Raw genomic sequence first — 18,921 nt, forward strand, 5'->3', positions numbered from 1 at the left:
TACTTTTTTTTTCTTTTTTTTTTACATAATATGGAGACTGAAGAGACGAATAAAATAAAAACTTTGAAAGGGGCAGAAAAGATGTTAGCGATATATTACAACGTGCAACAATAATTTTGAGCAGCAGAGTGCGCACAGGGAAAGGCAAGCCCTTTACTATTTAAACCTCACAGTCAGAAATATAGGCCTACGGTCTGTTTCCCACTTCATAATACAGGCACAGGCACACTTTGTTTTACTCTATTCTGTACAGTGTGATTCCCATTTACATTCTATATCCATTTCTTTACTGTAAATGACAGATGGTCATTTCTTCGCATATTGAAGCTGCTCAATAGCCTACATAAGAAACAACAATAGGAAGACATCAAAACAATCATTATTGTGAGCTATAGCCTACTTCTCTAAACTCTCACTCTTATTCTTCATTCTAAGGATCACGAAGCAAACCAGACCAAGTGATCGTGTGTTTTATTTGGACTTTTTAGTGGACTTTGTTTTTTAGTGTTAGTTCCATAGTTGAGTCAGTGTTGATCAGTCGACTTTGTGAGGACTCCTGTCCTGTCATTGGGCGGATTGCGCGCTCCCCGGCCGTGCTTTTATTTTTAATATGAGGGAGGGGGTTCCCAGAAAATACCTCCTCCTGCCGTTCCTCAGCTCTAACTCGTGAACATCAAACACACACCGTCTCCATATTGGAAGCAGAGATCAGAAAACACGGGAAAACATGAAGAGGCAGTTTTTGACGTTTGCTTAAGCGCACAGATGTCGCGGCGTTCTCCGCTATAGTTCCAGGAGTTTAAACGCGAGCGTTCAGACATCGCGCGGGTCAGTTATTCAGCCCAAAATCGGAGATTCATGGTCAGCTCGCTAACGCTATCTTATTTTAGCAATTCAATCTCCATTTACTTATTAGCCATTCGGCGCTGGCGCAGTTGATTTTTGTAATGCGTATCCGCACGGGCTGATTGATCAAATGTGTGTCCGCGACGCGTATTTTAATGCAACAAAACGCAAAGATTAGTGGTCGGGTGCAGTCCGTTCGCCCACGCTAGCCTGAGCGACAGCAGTCTGCTGGCTGGCTGGAGATCTGCCATTAACTCGACTAGCTGTTAGCACAACCTGAAACACGGACACGGCCAGAACTCGCTGGAAAAGGAGCTAACATCTCGTTTCCATGGACAACACGTCCATAATAACGCAGGTTACGAACCCTAAGGAGGAGGAGATACTCTCGTCAAATGCTGAGAAAGGTGAGAGGTGTTTTTGTGCGTTGAAGTTGGTCGCTGTTGCGCGTTTTGTTAGCTTTACCCACCATTTTAAACGAGCGGGCTGCGAGCCTGCGTCCGCGGACAATAATAATTTCATTCTTGTTTAGACCAACATAGACGAGGATATAGTGTTTTTTTGGTATTTTTTTTATATGCTTTCATATGACAACATGTTACATTTTATGCAAAACAATCACCGAGTGTGTTTATATAATTGAGTCGTCGTAAAGGCGCAATGTAAAGAGCGAAAGTTTTGGCTGTGTAAGCGTGGATGTGGATGGAGACCAACGTAAACATGTTTCTTTCTGTCACGGGGCAAGACTTGCATAAGTTGAGTGCTTTAAAGGGCACATGTTTTATTTAAGAAGCGGCGGACTTTTGACTTGTAAGTTAGTTCTTTCAGTCAAGTCAGCAGGAATTAAGTAGGCTAGATATGTTATTTAGTTGCCCAAAATTTTGTTTTACAAAACAGGCAAGTCAGTTTTGTGATGGCGCTGTTTAGGTCAGGATGCGAACAAACATTTTACGTGCCAAAAAGCACATTTTTAGTTTTTAAGGCAAGACACCACTGATGAATAGGGTACGTACATAACTTGTTGATTAAACCCAGCATCAAAAGTACAGTACACTAAGACTGTTTTGCACAAGTTTTCTGAAATGTTGTTTAAATATGCAAATGAGGCAAAATAAATTATTAAATAAGAAATTACAGAAAAGAAATCGGAACATTGGATAAAAGTTTTTTGTTTGTTTTTTGTCGACAGATTTAAGTTAAACATTTTTACTGAGGGGATATTGGATATCTATTTTTATTACTCCAAAAATCTGGAAAAATAGCTGAAAAAGTTTTTTCACCAGTCTCGATGTTTTATGAACATGTTACATGTTATGAAAACAAAATAGCCCAAAATCAAAAAAATTAAACGGTGCATGAAAAATGCAGATAGTGTCTTGCCTTACCAGGGATATTTCCCTCCAAAATGAAAATTCTGTCATTCCAAACCCGTAAGACTTCGTTCATCTTCAGAACACAAATGAAGATCTCTTTGAAATCTGAGAGCTTTCTGTCCCTCCATTGACAGCTAAGCAACTACCACTTTGACGCTTCAAAAAGTTCATAAAGAGATCGTAAAACTAATCCATATGAATTGAGCGGTTTATTCCAAATTTTCTGAAGAGACTTAATCGGTTCATATGATGAACAGATTGAATTTAAACTTTTATTCACATATAATCATTGATCGGCAAACATAAACAAAAGCTCAACCAAACGTGCTTGACGCACGAGAACAAACCTCATTGGTTCCTTGAGGAAGCTCAAACATGCTGCATAACACAATAAATTTACCTCATTGGTTCTTGCAGAAGCTCAAACTTGCTGCCTAACATCAGAATGAACCTCATTGTTTCTTACATGTCAAGCGAACATGCTTGAGCTTCCGTTTACCACAACTGATGTATGTTTATGTGAATAAAAGCCTAAATTCAATCTGTTTGTCATATAAAACAATCATGTCTCTTCGGTAAATTTGGACTAAACCACTCAATTCATATGGATTAGTTTTACAATCTCTTTATGAACTTTTTGAAGCATAAAAGTGGTAGTTGCTTAGCTGTCAATGGAGAGTAAGCTCTCAGATTTCATTAAAAATGTTTTGTTCTCAAGATAAATGAAATTCTTACTGGTTTGGAATGATATGAGGGTGAGTGATTGACAGAAATAATTTTTTTGGTGGAAATATCCCTTTAGATAAAATACATGTTACAGTTTTGCAGGGCTGCTCATCTGAGGATGTCCGGCTCTGTGACAGCAGGCATTTGGATGGAGCACTTCCAGAGCTTTACCTTTGACCTCTGGGTGGCTGAGTGGAGAAGCTCTTCAACAGCTGCCCTCTCAAAACAGCACAGAATAAAGTTAAACAATCTAAAATGGTCCTTGCGCTTTTGATGGCATGTTAGGCAACACTTAAATGCCTTTTGTGACTCGCATATACTGCCTTGATCTCATCCAGACCAGAGTTCCCTCTTCAAAGCCATTAATGATTCTTTCCAACATGTAGATTAGTATTAAACCAGAAGTAATTAAAGTCAGTAGTAATTACAGGATTTTTTTAAGCCAGCTTCTTGAGCTCTGATGGCATCTGATAGTCTGCCGCAGTGATCAATGTCTCTGGCCCGTTGCCTGACAGGGATCTTTTTTGCATTCTGCCCACAATTATGTAAAACGTCCTGTACTTTACTGCATTTTATTCTTTTACTTGTTTGGAGTGCATATGGCAATAGTTTATATAACTTTGTTCATTGGATGCTTTGCAGTCAAATTTTTGCTCTTTAGATGTGGTAAAGGCATTTAAATAAAAGTAAGCTTACAGACAGATGCACATTTATGATTTTTGTTGTTGTTGTGGCATTGCAAAGCCGCTCTCATTGTGACAGGCTACTCAGTTGACCTAAATATCATGTGTTTTTTACACCTCTTCTTACCATGATGCTTAACATGCTTTCTGACACTTCCTCCAATATTCCTGAGTGAAGACAAGCTGTTGTCCTCCCACTTATGAAAAATGATCCTAGCACTGCAATGCATGATTAGAAGCTGCTTTCTTAATCAAAACTATTGAAAGTCTACTTAAAGTGCTGTCTTTTAATAAGCTCAGTCCTGTTGCTGTAAAAATCAGCCCAATCTTTCCAGTTTGTGATGCAATTTAATGCAATTCAAAAATGTTAGTGTAATGTATTGCATAGGTTCTTGTATTTTGCGGTGAAAAGCTTGAGATGTTCAGCAGCTGAACCTTTGAGATGGTGGCTAAAGGGGCGGGAGAGGAATGCATGGTTCTCATTGGCTGGTTGTTTTCTTAGCCCCTCCTCCGCTGCTGCTGCTGCCCTCCTCTCTTCTTCCCTCTCTCCCTCAAATATTCCCCCTCGTCTGTACCTCTGAAGTCATCAGTGAAGCTTCAGGAACGAGGGAAAATAGCCTCTGTCCCTTAAAATGGTGCTGGAGGCGGCAGCCAATGAGTGGAGGGACTAGGGTTTAGGAGCCTAAAGGGGACGGGGTGGGGTTTGTAAGCGAGTGGGGTCTAGTTTCATTTTTTTTTTTCTGCTTGTCACTATTTTTAAAGGGCCTTTACTTGCTGGTGACCTCAGTGTTAACATTCAGAGCCTCCGCTGTGGCGCTGGAATGAAGGAAGATTATTATTAGTGTGTGTGTGTGTGAATGAGGAGAGGAGAACTGCTAGGCGCTTTGACGTCGCCTCATTATGTGCAGTGTATTGGTGTAAAGCCTGTCCTTAATCATTTGTAATAGTCTGGACTTTTAATTAAAGATGCCATCATGTGACATCCTGACTGGGAGAAAACCATTTCCCTAAAGGGTGTCAGGCATTCCCACCATCAAGTGTCCCAAATGAGTGTTATTGAACTTTATATGCCATGTATCATCCACCTTTTTCCTAACGAGCCTATTTCGTTTTAGTTTATGGGTGGCACTTCCGGTTTGGGCAAGTTCAACGTAAAAAAAGCACACAAAAAAAAATCTTTTTCCGTCAGTTTGACTGAATGAGCTCTAAAAATTTCTTCGTGTTCAGACTTCAAGAGAAAAACGTAACGCTTGGTATTTTAATGTGACGTGGTATGACAGGAATATCTATGGCAAGAGCTTTTTTCAGTCGCTGCATTCTTTTCCTCATTAATATATATATTTTTTTTACCTTTGTATTCCACTGTAACAGTATTAAAAAGGACAACATATACTGCGCTTTTGTGGTCTGCTGCTCTCCCAATTTAATTAACGTTATATCCCTAGAATAATTCCCTGGAATGCACTGAGAATCTCTTGTTTTTCTCTTTTTCCAGGTTTGTTTTCACACAGATGCTTTAAAATGTAATTGTCTTCCCTTTTCACTTTTAATCCCTATAACCAGTGTTTACTCGAATGTTTCTAAAGCAGGTAGATATAATAATTATTGTCTGTCACAATGATGAAAATCACTGTATAATCACTTAATGTTCCAATTTGTAGTTAATTAACTATTTTGATTGAGGCAATGTGTTGCATTATACAGACATGTAACATATATTACTACAGTAATATTTAACACGTCCGTTATATTCCTGTGAAAATAATTGGGTTATTCATGGTCTGTGGTAGTAATTTGTTAATGCTTTTACACTTTTAAATGTTCTTTTAATGTTCGATGGTTGCAGGGTGAGTAGAATAATGTCATCTCATTGCACCCAGTTTTGAAAATGCTTATTTCATTCATAGAGCGAACCTTTCGCTGATTGGTTACAGTTTAACGGAAGTTACTCCCATAATACAGGCAAAGGATCATGGGGCGTAGGAAAAGTGGATACGTTTCACTGACTGAAATGAATATAACTCATAAACATTAAAACTCTAATTTATAACTTCTGACCCTTGCCGTTCTGTATAATCTTTATTAAATGTATATAGCCACAAGTATGTATTATTATGTAGAAGTAAGTTTTAGAGTTACAACTATTTATTACTTTTTACTGTATTTTTAATCTAATAAATTAATCCAGCTTTGGGGAGCTTGGTGAGAAAATTCGTTAAAAAAAAAAAATCTTTCTGACCACAAACTTTTGAATGCTGTTGTGTGTGTGTGTGTGTATGTGTATATATATATATATATATATATATATATATATATATATATATATATATATATATATATATATATATATATATATATATATATATATATCCTGAAAGATCCTGAAAATTCAGCTTTGCATCACAGAAATAAATGATAATTTAAAGTATAATAAATTGAAAACCAATTATTTTAAATTGTAATAATATATCACAATATTACATTTTTTTTCTGTAGTTTTGATCAAATAAATGCAGGCTTGATGAGCAGAAGAAACTTCTTTCAAAAACATTACAAATAGTAATGTTTCCAAACTTTGGGCCTGTACTATATATGTACTATATATATGTCACTAAAATATAATGCATCCTTGGTAAATTATTATTGTAGTCATTTGTTTTAAACCTATGTTCTCTCTGTCTGTTCTTTTTGTAGTTTCGCTGTCTAACAGCAGCCTGAAGAAGAAGAGGACTCGCAGCATCTTCAGCTCGTTGTTCTGCTGCCTGAGGAGTTACGATGCCGAGCCGCCCACCACCCCCAACAACAACAGCAGTCCTCTGCCGCCACCTGTGGAGGAGAACGGAGCTCCACCAAAGGTGAGACTGCCCACACATCCTCTTTATTACAGAAGATCAGATGAGTATTGATCCAGAGACTCTCGCCGTCATGTGTGTTTTCCTCATGTTAAATAGAAGTAATCACAACTCTCTCTCTTTTTTTTTATCTGTGCAGACTCTATCACATGTGTCTTAATTATAGTCCATTTGTCTTGTGGTTCAGCACCTCATTTCCTCTCCTGTTTGTTTCCTCTGTCTTCATCTCATGTCCCAGTGTGACCAGGTTGAGGTCATCCCTATCCCCAGTGTATGTATGACTCCACTCCACTCTGTGTCATCTGTCTGTGTGCTCTCGCATGCCGGCATGCATGAGCGTCTCACCACTGTACTCTCAAATCGTCTTTTCAAGCGGTTCTGTGGACAGTGATGCACTTTGCCTGATTAATGCTTTCATACACCGTATATTACTACTACTGTGGTGACTGGAAAGCTTAATGTTTTTCCACACAATTATTGGCTAAGGCATTTAGCAACATGTGTTGACTATGCCCCCCCTCCCCTCCAGCTTTTTAACTATTGGGAGTATGACTACTTCTGATCTGATAATGCAAGTGTTTATTTCACGTGTTCTAGTCTGTTAAAAGGTGCTGAGCAATACTTTCACCAATTGAATGTTTTTCTTCTGCTGGTCAGTCAAGCTACTTTTTACTTGCCATGCCAATATTTTCACTGGCCTATTTTTAGCAATGCATTTTTTATATTTGCTATAAATAATTAGATTTTTCATTAATCTTTAGTTTCATTTCACAGTTTTTGAAGCGAGCTGGAAATTTTACAGCTATAATCTATCGTCGTACATTCATATAATATTTTTGTTGACTATGGCATGCGAAGCCAAACATTACTGTTTGGTTCGTCATTTAACATACTATTACTGATGCCTTGAGGACTTTCTCAAAAAATACTTTTATGTTATCCAGCTAGATAATCTATCTTGGAGATAGATCAGCGGAATGTACAAGAACAGTGTAGAGTACATCACAAAAAACCCAAACATTTAAGTTTGCAAGGCATACAAATTTAAATGTACACTACCGTTCAGAAGTTTGGGGTTATTATGATTATTAATCTCAATGGTAGGCTGTTGAAGTCCAGATGGGAAGATCAGATCTCATGATCAATCCCTTAATGATTTTGCCATAAGATTTTAGAAGTAGTGATCACACAATCCCCCAATGAAGCTTCTGCTGATGATTTGCTGTACTGTTGTTTGTGTACTGAACAGGAACTCGCGACCAGCCGAACTGTAAGTGTTCTGGTGTCTTTGTGTTCATTCAGCAGTTCGGACCAAGATCATGACTGCACTCCAGCAGTTCCTCCTAAGCTTGATTCATCCCATTAAACAGACAGGGATTTAGATTAGATAGACTCAACGGCATACTGCCTCCCGCTATAACAAAATTGCCTCTGCTTGAATTGAGACTGTGCAGCTAGGATTAGAGAACTGGATCAGGAGAGGGACCCATTCACCTGCAGCATAATAAAGTGATGGGATTTCATACAGACAGCCAGTGTTGTAGTCACTCTCGCACTCTAACCTTACCCATCCTGCATCTCTGATTAATGTGTGAAAAACCTTTTAATCCCCACGCACAGCCATAATCCTTTCCACATCCGCTTGGAAAGAGCTGGGTTGTTACAGCATGCGCGTCATCTGTGCAGCTCAGGAAACTCACTTCCTAAAATGCCTGAAGCTTTCCCTTACAATTCCCGGAGGAAATGTGTAGATGGTTGGGGCTCGTGCTTCTTTCTGCTCATTTTGCTTAATAACAGTCTAACACGTCGCGGCTAAAACTCCCGTGCCTCATTTCTCACTCATTACGCTGAATCTGCTCCATGTTTATCATGCTAACTCACTCTGTTTTGCATTTCCACAGCCTCCAGAGAAGTACCTCCTGCCTGAGGTTAACATAAATGACTATGGGAAGAAGTGCGTGGTAATAGACTTGGATGAGACTCTGGTGCACAGCTCGTTTAAGGTAATTCATTAATTATTGCCTGTAGAAACTAGCCCAGATCCTTTTCAGGTATACAGTTCAGTATACAATAGGCTACAGATTGTTTCAAAGCAGCTGTACAGCAATAACAGGGAATTGATGCATTTCGGCTGTTGTTCAGCTGACGTCAGTTCTGTGTTGATTCAGTTCCGTTGTAAAGATCATCAATAATTAAATTAGTTTATTTCATCTATAAAGCTGCAAAAAATTATGTCATCGTCTAACTCGGTTCAGTTCTCATTCAACAGTGTCAGGTATTTTTCCAGAGAAAGGCAACCAGGAATGGGTCACAAATGCAATGAAACTGACTTCTCTCAGTATTTTGCTCAGTGACGGTGACCCACGGTGACCTATTTGCGTCAGAGATATATATGCATGCGGGCAGACCTTCCTGTGATGCTTAGTGGCGGACCAGTCAGGGCTCATTTGTCTCTGCTGCTAGAAAGAGAGTAGAAGAGAAACTTGAGCTTTTTATCATCTCGATCTGTTTGTGAAGCTCAGAAGTTTGGCATGGGGTAGTCTTATAACAGAGTTTAACCCTATAAAGCATACTGTATCATATCTGATATGCAAAATTCTAAGGCCTCTGAATGATCAAAATGATGAACTTTGCTGAAAAACCTGTTGTGCATAATCTACTACATGTCTTCTCTCCTCTGATTGATGAGCTCATACATTTTTAGCAAGTAAAAGGCCTTTTAGTTTAATTTTAAATCCCCCTTTGGTACACTTGTCTCTTTGGTGTGAAATCTATAATGAATTTTATAAACCAAACATAATAATGTTCATATTGTTTGTAATATTTCAAGATATGAAGCAAAAACAAATTATTTAGAAAAATCATGTTAAAATCTGAGTATATAATATACTCAAACGCATTAGACGTTTGAGGAAAATGTATCTACGTCAGTCAAAATGAATTGCCAAAATGAAAGCTACAGAGCTTTGATCATTAAACTAAGCATTTAAATATAATTTTGATAAGACATTATTTCATGTTTGTAGTATGTTAACCCCTTAGCTGTCACCCCCCCTTTTGAGAATGGACATTAAAATGCACTATTCAAGCTTAAATGGTTGTAATTTAAGAATGCTTTGGAGTATAGACCTAAGTTTGGTCTTGTTTTAAAGGTAAAAAATAGCAGATTATTGCTGAAGTGAAAGCACTTCAAAAAATTAAAGTATGAAAAAGTTATGGAAGTTTAAATTTACATTAAATCAAATATAATTTATTTAATATTTTTATTTTATATAAAATATATATTTTACAAAACATGTTTTACCAAAAAATTACTATAAAATCAAAGCCATATATCTAACCAAGTTGTGTTCCAAATTTGAAGTTGATATCACAAAAAATGAAGTTCCCATGAGATTTTGTTTAGGCGTATTACCAAAAATAGCCACCGGGTGTCATTGAATTCCATTGAATTTTACTGTATGCATTCTACCATAACAAATTAATAAATTTCTGTCCAAATATCACTTCTGTCACAAAATATGGAATCTTGAGACTCAGACCTTTCTGACAATATGTGTTTTGTCAAGATTAGAAAATATTTTGATCATAAATTATGAAACATAATGATGCCCAAAAGGGGAGGAGCCTGATAAAATAATTTAGAGTACCGTTTCTATGGTAACACAATGTCCAATTTCAAAACAGTTTTCACAGGATGAATTCTGAGATCGTAAGCTTTCAAATGATACCTAATTTATGATAACTAATAAAATATGTAATATAATACAAAAAAGCGATAAAAAATATAATACAATATTTTAGAGGATAATATATATATTATACTTTTTAGAAGTTAATATTATTTTATAATTTTTTATTGACAAATACTAGATTATATATTTTCTAATGAAATTTTAGCATAAAAACCAACATATCAATTATTAAAAGTGTGTGCGTCAACTTTTTGTGACGAAGGTCAGAATTCCTGTTATTATGTAGATTTTTTGAGGTGCACTCTTGTCATAAATTCATCTATTTCTGTTCCTACATAATTTATAACAAAAAAACAGTCCTAAATATCTATTTAGGAGCCTTAGAACTTTCCAACGATATATAGTTTGTCATAATTAGATTAGGATTAAATAGTAATATAGGGAAGTAAAGTTAGGCGTCCCGTATACGGGACGGTGACAGTTAAGGGGTTAAACTGCCTTAAAGATCTCATTAATTTACAGTACATTACAAGCTATCATAATTTCATCCTTTTGGGAATAAATTCTGCAAAAAAAGGCATATTTTTGCTCAGTTTGGGCTTCTAAAAAAAGAAAAAACCTTGAAGTGTATGCTTCATATTTTCTTCTAAAAATAAAAGCCTGATGTATCAAATATGATACTCAACAAAACCTTTTTTTCAAAACCTTTTGTTATTTCATATGTCAGGCTGTACAGGGTTAAGTTGTCTGTGATTTCAGTCATGCTTGTATGACAAATGTGTGAGGTGTGCCATACTCAAAGGTTTGTATTGAAAGAGCACAGTTTGTTGTCACTGCACTTTCAGTGCGTTTATGCAAATTATAAGTAAATGGAGTAACACACATCAGTAACCTCTGATTGCTGTCATCTTGTTTATCAGCTGTTAGTTTATTGCTGTATAATGTTTTGAGATAGTTGAAGTGACAAATAAGCTCACTTGATTTATTATTTAAATACAAGATAACGCATGAAACAGACGGCCTGCACAAGACGGCCTCGACATAACGGCAAAAGAGTAACACTTGACAATGTATGCCGTAGGATGTAAATTGATGCGTACGGCCGTCTGCCGGAAGCTAAAAGCAAAAAGATTTTTGGTTTTTAAAAGCAATATTTGAAAGATGGATTTTTTAAGGTAGAGAAGGATACAGCCTGAGTGATGCTCACACATTCAGTAGAACAATGGTTGAAATGAAAACGAATAACTCTGGCAATAGCCACATTAAATAAAAACATATTTGAAGCTTATTGAGCCAGTGCATGACATAGTACAAAACATGAGTATTTAATAAGATTCATGCCTACTGCCTGAAAGGCTTTTCAGGTATTTTGGGTGGGCTTAGTTGGATCACTTCCTCTACATTTGTCTCCATCTGAAGCTGGGTCATAACACTGTTTTGCTTTTGTTTCTCTCTCATAGCCTATTAGCAATGCTGATTTCATCGTCCCAGTGGAGATAGATGGCACAGTGCATCAGGTACAGAATTGATGGAGACATGCACAGGTTTCAAATTACATTCTAGTGTGTTCTATAGCAATTATGAAGCCATTTACGGGTTTTATGTCCGTGTCAACTTCATTGGATGGAGTGGTGAACATGGCTGAGTGGCTGTTCCCTTGTTCAAGTAATCCAGGATAGGCTGTCTGTCCTGGGAGGCCTATTCATGATTACTTGCACTAGGTGGCAGCCGTTTGTCATCCTGGAGCTGATGCAAATCATTTGTGCTTGATTTGTGTTTCTCAGTGTTTTGAAGAACGAGAACATGACTTTTGGATATATTATGTTATTATATTTAGATAAATTTTTTTTATTTGATAAATATTTTACTATTATTATAATAGGTTTTATAAATTATAAAGATCATTTATTATTTAAAAATAATAATTTACATGGCTCTGTGTATCATTATATTAGATATTATATTATATTGTTTCATAAAGATTATTATATGTATTATGAAAATGTATTATTTTAATTAACTTAAATTGCTCTTTCACAATTGTATCACATTGTATTATTTTGTATATTATATTACATGTTAAAGACTTCATTATTATATGGATTATGAACATTTATTATCATTTAAATTGACTTAAATGGCTCTGTTAATGACAATATTGTACTATATACGTAATATATTGTATTATATTGTTTTATAAAGATTTGATTATTATTATTATTATTATCATTATTAGTATTATACATTACAATACATGTATAGAGTGCAACAGTGGCCGTCCACTTTTGCAGCTGTGTTGGTTACGGAAGTATTTTTTCCATTCATTTTTCCCATAGGGATTAAAAAAATTGGTTATTTCAGCATCATGGCTAATGTAGTTCTTCACCAGGAATTCCGCTGTTAAACACTAATTTTAAAAATAAGTTGAAATAATGCGGGCTGACGGCTTCAACAGAGGTGTGTACCGTCGATTAACAACCTCAAAGCTCAAAGTAGGGCTGTCTAAAAAAGGTTTCCAAGTTATGATTAAAAATCTATTTCCCTATGAAGAAAATGAATGGAGTTTTTACTTCCGGAACTCGACTGTTGAACTCTATTATGAGCACTTATTATCATTCAAATGGACTTAAATGGCTCATAATATCTCCCCTCCGTAGGTGTATGTGCTCAAAAGGCCTCACGTTGACGAGTTCCTGCAGAAAATGGGCGAGCTGTTTGAATGTGTGCTTTTCACAGCCAGTCTAGCCAAGGTTTGTCCACTACACTGTGACACCAACAAACATGTCAAAAGACAGTCAGTCAGTCAGCATCTCATTACTCTCACAGTGCACAAAACCTCACTGGCTGAAACAGTCTGAATGTTAGTTAAGGGAGAAAGTACTGTGATATACCTGCCAGAGCCCTGCAGGGTGATTTAAGGTCTGTTGGGTGGGTGTTGATTCATACCTGCTCTGCTAATATCTGACCCCCCCTCTCTGTCTCTGTGTGGCCTGCGTTTGTTTTAGCCGCTAATGCATGGGTAAGTGTCTCTATGGCAACTGTGACTCTTCCAAAATGCGTGCCATGTACCAGTAGTTGCAGTCGCTGCTGCCTTCACCTTTAAAAAGCTCACATTGTTTGAGGTTGGCCGCTTTTACGATATGCTGTGAAGTTTCATTTGTCACCGTATCTGTAGCTAATGTCTCTGTGTTTTGTTCTTCTCATTCCTGTAAGTGACACATTAGCTGTATGCGGCCCACTGTAGTTTAGATCACGTGTCTTGGTTGCTTCCATGTCTGTTATATCGAGGACGCAACGGCTCATTCGCTTTAGTAGCATGTATCTGACTATGGTTTTGTAGGTTTCCTTACAGTCCTCTTTGTAGACGTTTTCATTTGCATAGACATGGAAATAGTGTTAAGTTGCCCTAGCAGCTTGTGTTTTCTCTGTTTTATATTTATATTTGTTGCAGGGAGCAACTGGACAATTCCACAGTGACCCTGCAGTTTAATCAGTGCATGAGCTACTGGAAAAAAACACACCTTTAACTTGTCTAAGTGTCTGTTGTGTCTGTGTGTGCTTCAGTATGCCGACCCGGTGGCTGACCTGCTGGACCAGTGGGGGGTGTTTCGGGCGCGACTCTTCCGGGAATCCTGCGTTTTCCACAGAGGGAACTATGTCAAAGACCTTAGTCGGCTCGGGAGAGAGCTCAGGAACGTCATCATTGTGGACAACTCTCCTGCTTCCTACATTTTCCATCCTGAAAATGCTGTGAGTTTTGATTGCTGATGAAACTCTTAAGTAGTTTGGTTACTTATGGACTTCTTTATTAGGGTTGAGGACTGAGTTGCATTAAAAAAATAAAAAACCTATAGCATTCAGTTTGATTCCTGAACGATTGTCTCTGAATCAGTCTTTTTTTTTAGCGAATCACAATTATACAGCACAGCCAAAGTAGTCTGACCCCCAAATGATTCTTTTTAGTGAATCAAACTCATACAGCTTACAGCTTACAACTTACTGTTATGTTGTTCTTTAGGCTTGTGAGACTTGGTTCATATTGTTGAACTGGTTGTCTGACCATGTGTAGTTAAAGCTACACTGTACATTTTTGTGGGATACAAAACAAAACAAAATCTTATTAATGCGAGAGTGCAAAAAAATTCATCTTCCAAACCATGTCTTTGACCAAATATAAGTCATTATTAAAGGATTAGTAAGAGTTGTCCGGACGGATTTCTTAAATTGCTTGCACATGTCATTCGCCTGTGAATCTCATGTCATATCAATTACAAAGACAAAAGTAGCTCCAGCTGTGGCTACTGTGAAGCTGAAATTCACTGAAAAATTGACCATGTATCCTTCAAAATAGCAAACCTCTGGGGAAATCACCAGTTGTTAAAAGAAAGAAAGAATTATGGAACCAGATTGTTAAATTCCTTATGATTGTACCAAGATTGTAATTCTCTTAGTACCTACCTCAGTTTTAGCAACAATTTACACTCTGTCCTAAACTGGTGCAACAAGTTTCTGGCAAATTGTATGTATATATATATATAAAATTATATTTTTTGCACAATATGCCAAAGGAACATTTTATGTTTAATATACAGTTGTGTATATTATCCAATATTTTGGATCAGTGACATTTCATAACATGGATGACAGGATTATCACTTGTATCATCTGGTTATAACACAATTGGACTTTTCACACCATGCTTTACCCCGGGTTATCATCGCACTAAACACCGCTTTTAAAGGATCGTTTCATACTTGTAATTTAAAAGGGGAGTTTGCACCAATTTTTACCCAGGGTTATGAAACCCTGCTCTGGGTGTTACTTTTAACTCCACATCGTTTCAAACTATACAAGTTTGGCACCGCAATGCAGTCTTAGAATGTTACAACTAGATGCTTAGCAACTGACAACCAATCACGTGCTTTATATTCATGTGCTTTGGGCAGTCATGGAAACACTGCGCAATGTATATAAACTAGGGATGGGCGATACCACTTATTTACCACTTGTTTTCGATAAGACACCGATACTTTCAAGGCTAGTATCGTCGATACCGATACAATACCTCTAAACTGAAAAAAACTTTTACATTTTAAAATTTCTTAAATTATTGAATTACTAAGGCAAGGCAAGGCAAGTTTATTTATATAGCACATTTCATACACAATGGCAATTCAAAGTGCTTTACATAGAAGAAATTAAAATAATAAAAAGAAATAAGAATAATTAAGAAATAAGATTAATTTCTTATTTTACTAAGAGTAAAATGGGTAATGATACCCACTTAACATTATATTTGAAAGGCATTTTAACATCAAGACGCCTTAATTGGAACTTATAAGAATATAATTTTTGTTTACACATGGTTAAAATGTTTACTTGTAGTGGTAACCATGGAAATCTACAAAATATTATAGGCCTAGTTGAACAATGGTCACTAATGTTCGTTTTTATAAGGGACTGCCAGTGACAGGCTGTTGCACCCATAAAACGCAACTTTTTTTATTCTGACAGGGTATGTTTCATAGTAAAATTAGTTACAGAATAGAACATCAGTATGAACTTTTAACATTCAATTTAAAACAATTTAGTTGCACAGATTATGTAGGCTACAATTTCAATTTGTTTATTGTGAAATAACTCAAACATGTGTTTTTCTGTCTTCTGTTAAGCATTGTTCTGGGCTGTGTTTCCCAAAAGCATCAATGGTTTCTTAGATACTTTTGGGAAACGCAGCCCTGTTTGACTGCCGGCAGTGTGTGAACGCTCTCTGTGATTGATTGATTGGTTCTGACTTGCAGCATTTGCGTGTGTTCAGATGAGCAGGAAAATAGTTCTACTACACAATTATTCACTAACATAGGTTATTCATCCAATTCAATGCATATTGTACGCACTCAATTTCTTGTCAAATAAACAAAATAACTGGTAAAAGAAAACACTGTAGTATCGATATTTTTATTTGAGTATCGATACTTTCGATACTCGACGTCAGTATCTATTAGCCCATCCCTAATATAAACAGTAATTTTTGCGTATGATAGGAAAAATGCCAAACGGCGATGGAAAACGTGACAATTGGAGGGAAGAAGTGACTGTCATTCTTACCTTTGTATTCTCTCAGAAATGTGTAATATGAGGATGCACAATGCTAGAGCCTTTATGTAAACAGGTCACGTGCAGGTCAGGTAACATTAACACCGCAAATATGCAAAAAGGACTTAAACCCGGGGTTTAGAAATGTGCAGTGTGAAACAGCAGCTTTTGAATCCCCAGGATTAACTGTTAACCCCGGGTATAATGTGAGCAGTTAAACTTGAATAAAGATAACCCAGGGTTTAGAATGATCCAGGGTTAACCGTTTCAAATGTGAAAAGCTCTAATGTCAGGTTCTAATTGTGTGTATGTGTATCTTGTGAAGGTTCCCGTGCAGTCATGGTTTGATGACATGACTGACACAGAGCTCCTGGACCTGCTGCCTTTCTTTGAGGGACTGAGCAAAGAGGAGGACGTGTACGGGGTGCTACAGAACCTGAGGGGCAGGTAGCAGCCTGACGAGGGGCCAGTGGAGAGCCCATCCCAGCTCCTCTCTCCTCTCTCCTCCAGCCTGCAGTCCTCACCTCACCGAGAACACCCACGCCCCCACCCAGGACACGCACACAGTGACATGAACAGACTTTTTACATTTAGTGGACACTCAAATATTTCTCTTTTGAAAAGTGCTTATGATAAACCAAAAAAAATCAACTTTTTCTTTCCTTTTTTGAAATGAAAATATTCAAGTCATAACCATTCTCTGAGGTGTTGCTATGCAGGTAGAAATCCGTAGGGTTAAAGGACTGTGGGGTTTTCTCTCCGACCCAACAAAGTGCCTTTTTTGAATGTCATTTTTATGGGGGGAAATTAACATTTTGTACATGACATTTCCAGAGAACCTAATCTTTACAAGAATTATATGCTTTAAAACGGAGGCAGGTCAGTCTCTTTTTATAAAAGCACTGTTAAAGAGGCCAGAGATTTTTAATTATGTAAAGCTGGGTACACGTCACCATCTTTGTTCTTCTTGTGCTCCTTTTATTTTCAATTTTGCTTTAGCTTGTGCCATTTATATAGACTGATACTATTATCTAGACTCGTATATGTTTAGTTTGTTTTCTAAGAGCAAAGGAATGCATTTGCACTTGTTAGGTTACTAGTCTCGTATACCGCGGCCTCTTTTGCCAACTTACCTAGGAGTAACAATCTTAAACCCAAGATTGTATCGTGCCAATCACTAATAGTTTGTCTCGCAATCCGATGCTGAAGTACGTTCCGTTTTCAGCAAACAATCCAGATGCTAATATTGGTGCTGAAGACAAATGTTTGGACATTTCAAAAATTGTTTGCCCAGTCGACATAGAATTTTAGTCGCTAAATGCCTTTTGGTGAAGTAGCGTAGACACTGCAGTTGTTCCCCCCCCTGGTTGTATTAGTAAGGGGATGTGCCCTTTATGGAAGCCAGGATGCACAATTGCAAATGTATCCCTTTTATCATTTTTAATTATTTTTGTTCATCGGGTCATTGCGAATTGGTACAGGTCCATCATCTTTATATTTTTTAAATTAGTTTCAACTTGTTTTAAAGCATACCCTGCTGCTGCTACCACTGTACACTACACTACAAAAGACCTCCCTGTAGGTACGACCAGTACCAGCCCAGGGACTAGAGCGCTGTGCAGCTTGTGCCAGAGCATCATCCATGGGATGCGCTTTTAGTCGCAGTCGGTCCTTAAAGGGTTTGCCCTTGTCCTGTTGCAGCGCAGCCCTCCTGTAGAGCTAAACGGAGGCCTTTTCTCCTGATGAGATTGTGGCTTTGAGAACCAGTTTCAAAAGTGTTCGGCGCAAGCTGTGCAGACTCTGCATCACCGCAGTGCCTAAGATGAGAGGAGCAGCTGAACAGGCAATAACCTCTCTCTCTTTCTCTCTCTGCCCAGAGTCCGCCACGTCACAGTTCAGTCCTGTTTGTTTTTTTTCCTCCGTCTTTCTTCGTCTACCTCTCTGCATCTCTCTTCATCCTGTTCGGCGGCAGGCGACTGAAAGCAATCCATTCTCACTTTTATGGTCTTCTGTCAGTATTTGAGATGTATGCTGTTTTCTGCTTGTTGACGTGCTCTACAGCCTCTCCTTCAATCGTGGTTGCTGAAGATCTTCTAGCTGCCTGGATGATTTGGCTTGTTAATTTTGTTCTAGCTTTATATCTAATCGTTAAACACAATACTTATCACATTTGTGAATGTCACCTTTTTTAAATACAATCTCCAGGTGATCTGGCAGCGTTGAAACACTATTGGTTTTGCTCACGGTTTTTATTTACTTTTGTTCTCAATGTGTTTTTCACTTCTAAACTGTCAGGTGCTGTTTTTAATACACTTTGTTTTCATGATGTCACGTCAATGTTTTAAGTCGGCACATCCAATTAAATTATGCCTTATTTTCTTTGATGTTTTTTAGTAAGCCATACAGACACGATTTACTCTAGGCTTGAAATCAGTTTGGAGAGGCTGTACAGTGCTGGTGTTTGGAGTATATTTCAAGTTGAATTCATGGTTGTTGCAAGTTTTCTTCCGGACTCTGACATGTTATATTAAAGCACCTTTTTAAAAAAAACAACCCACAATGCATTCTTTTATATTGCTGTGAACTAAAAGTCCAGTATCCTCAGATCTTTCCATTTCTTCTAAATAAATGTCACCGCTTGAATGGTGTC

General features: G+C 37.4%; 1 protein-coding gene across 2 annotated transcripts; it reads left to right on the top strand.

Annotated features, from left to right (window-relative positions):
- The first annotated feature begins 517 nt into the window (after positions 1-517).
- On the top strand, positions 518-18,824 carry ctdsplb (CTD (carboxy-terminal domain, RNA polymerase II, polypeptide A) small phosphatase-like b). Of its 2 annotated transcripts, XM_084118770.1 has the most exons (8): positions 643-1,253; positions 6,323-6,483; positions 6,719-6,751; positions 8,382-8,483; positions 11,636-11,692; positions 12,833-12,925; positions 13,740-13,925; positions 16,597-18,824. In XM_084118770.1, the coding sequence occupies exons 1-8, from the start codon at positions 1,178-1,180 to the stop codon at positions 16,720-16,722; spliced, it is 834 nt and encodes a 277-aa protein (XP_083974896.1). In that variant the 5' UTR covers positions 643-1,177; the 3' UTR covers positions 16,723-18,824. The 2 variants fall into 2 exon arrangements, with proteins under 2 accessions (XP_083974897.1, XP_083974896.1); XM_084118771.1 differs by lacking the exon at positions 6,719-6,751 and having other exon boundaries at positions 518-1,253.
- Positions 18,825-18,921: the final 97 nt, after the last annotated feature.

The sequence above is a fragment of the Abramis brama genome (genome assembly GCF_963993115.1).
Source record: "Abramis brama genome assembly, chromosome: 7".
Lineage (NCBI taxonomy): Eukaryota > Metazoa > Chordata > Actinopteri > Cypriniformes > Leuciscidae > Abramis > Abramis brama.

Coding starts and splice junctions, on each gene's coding strand:
- ctdsplb (XM_084118770.1), top strand. CDS start 1,178: ATGGACAACACGTCCATAATAACGCAGGTTACGAACCCTAAGGAGGAG. Junction 6,752..8,381: donor AGGTCATCCCTATCCCCAGT/GTATGTATGACT, acceptor GCATTTCCACAG/CCTCCAGAGAAGTACCTCCT. Junction 12,926..13,739: donor TCACAGCCAGTCTAGCCAAG/GTTTGTCCACTA, acceptor TGTGTGCTTCAG/TATGCCGACCCGGTGGCTGA.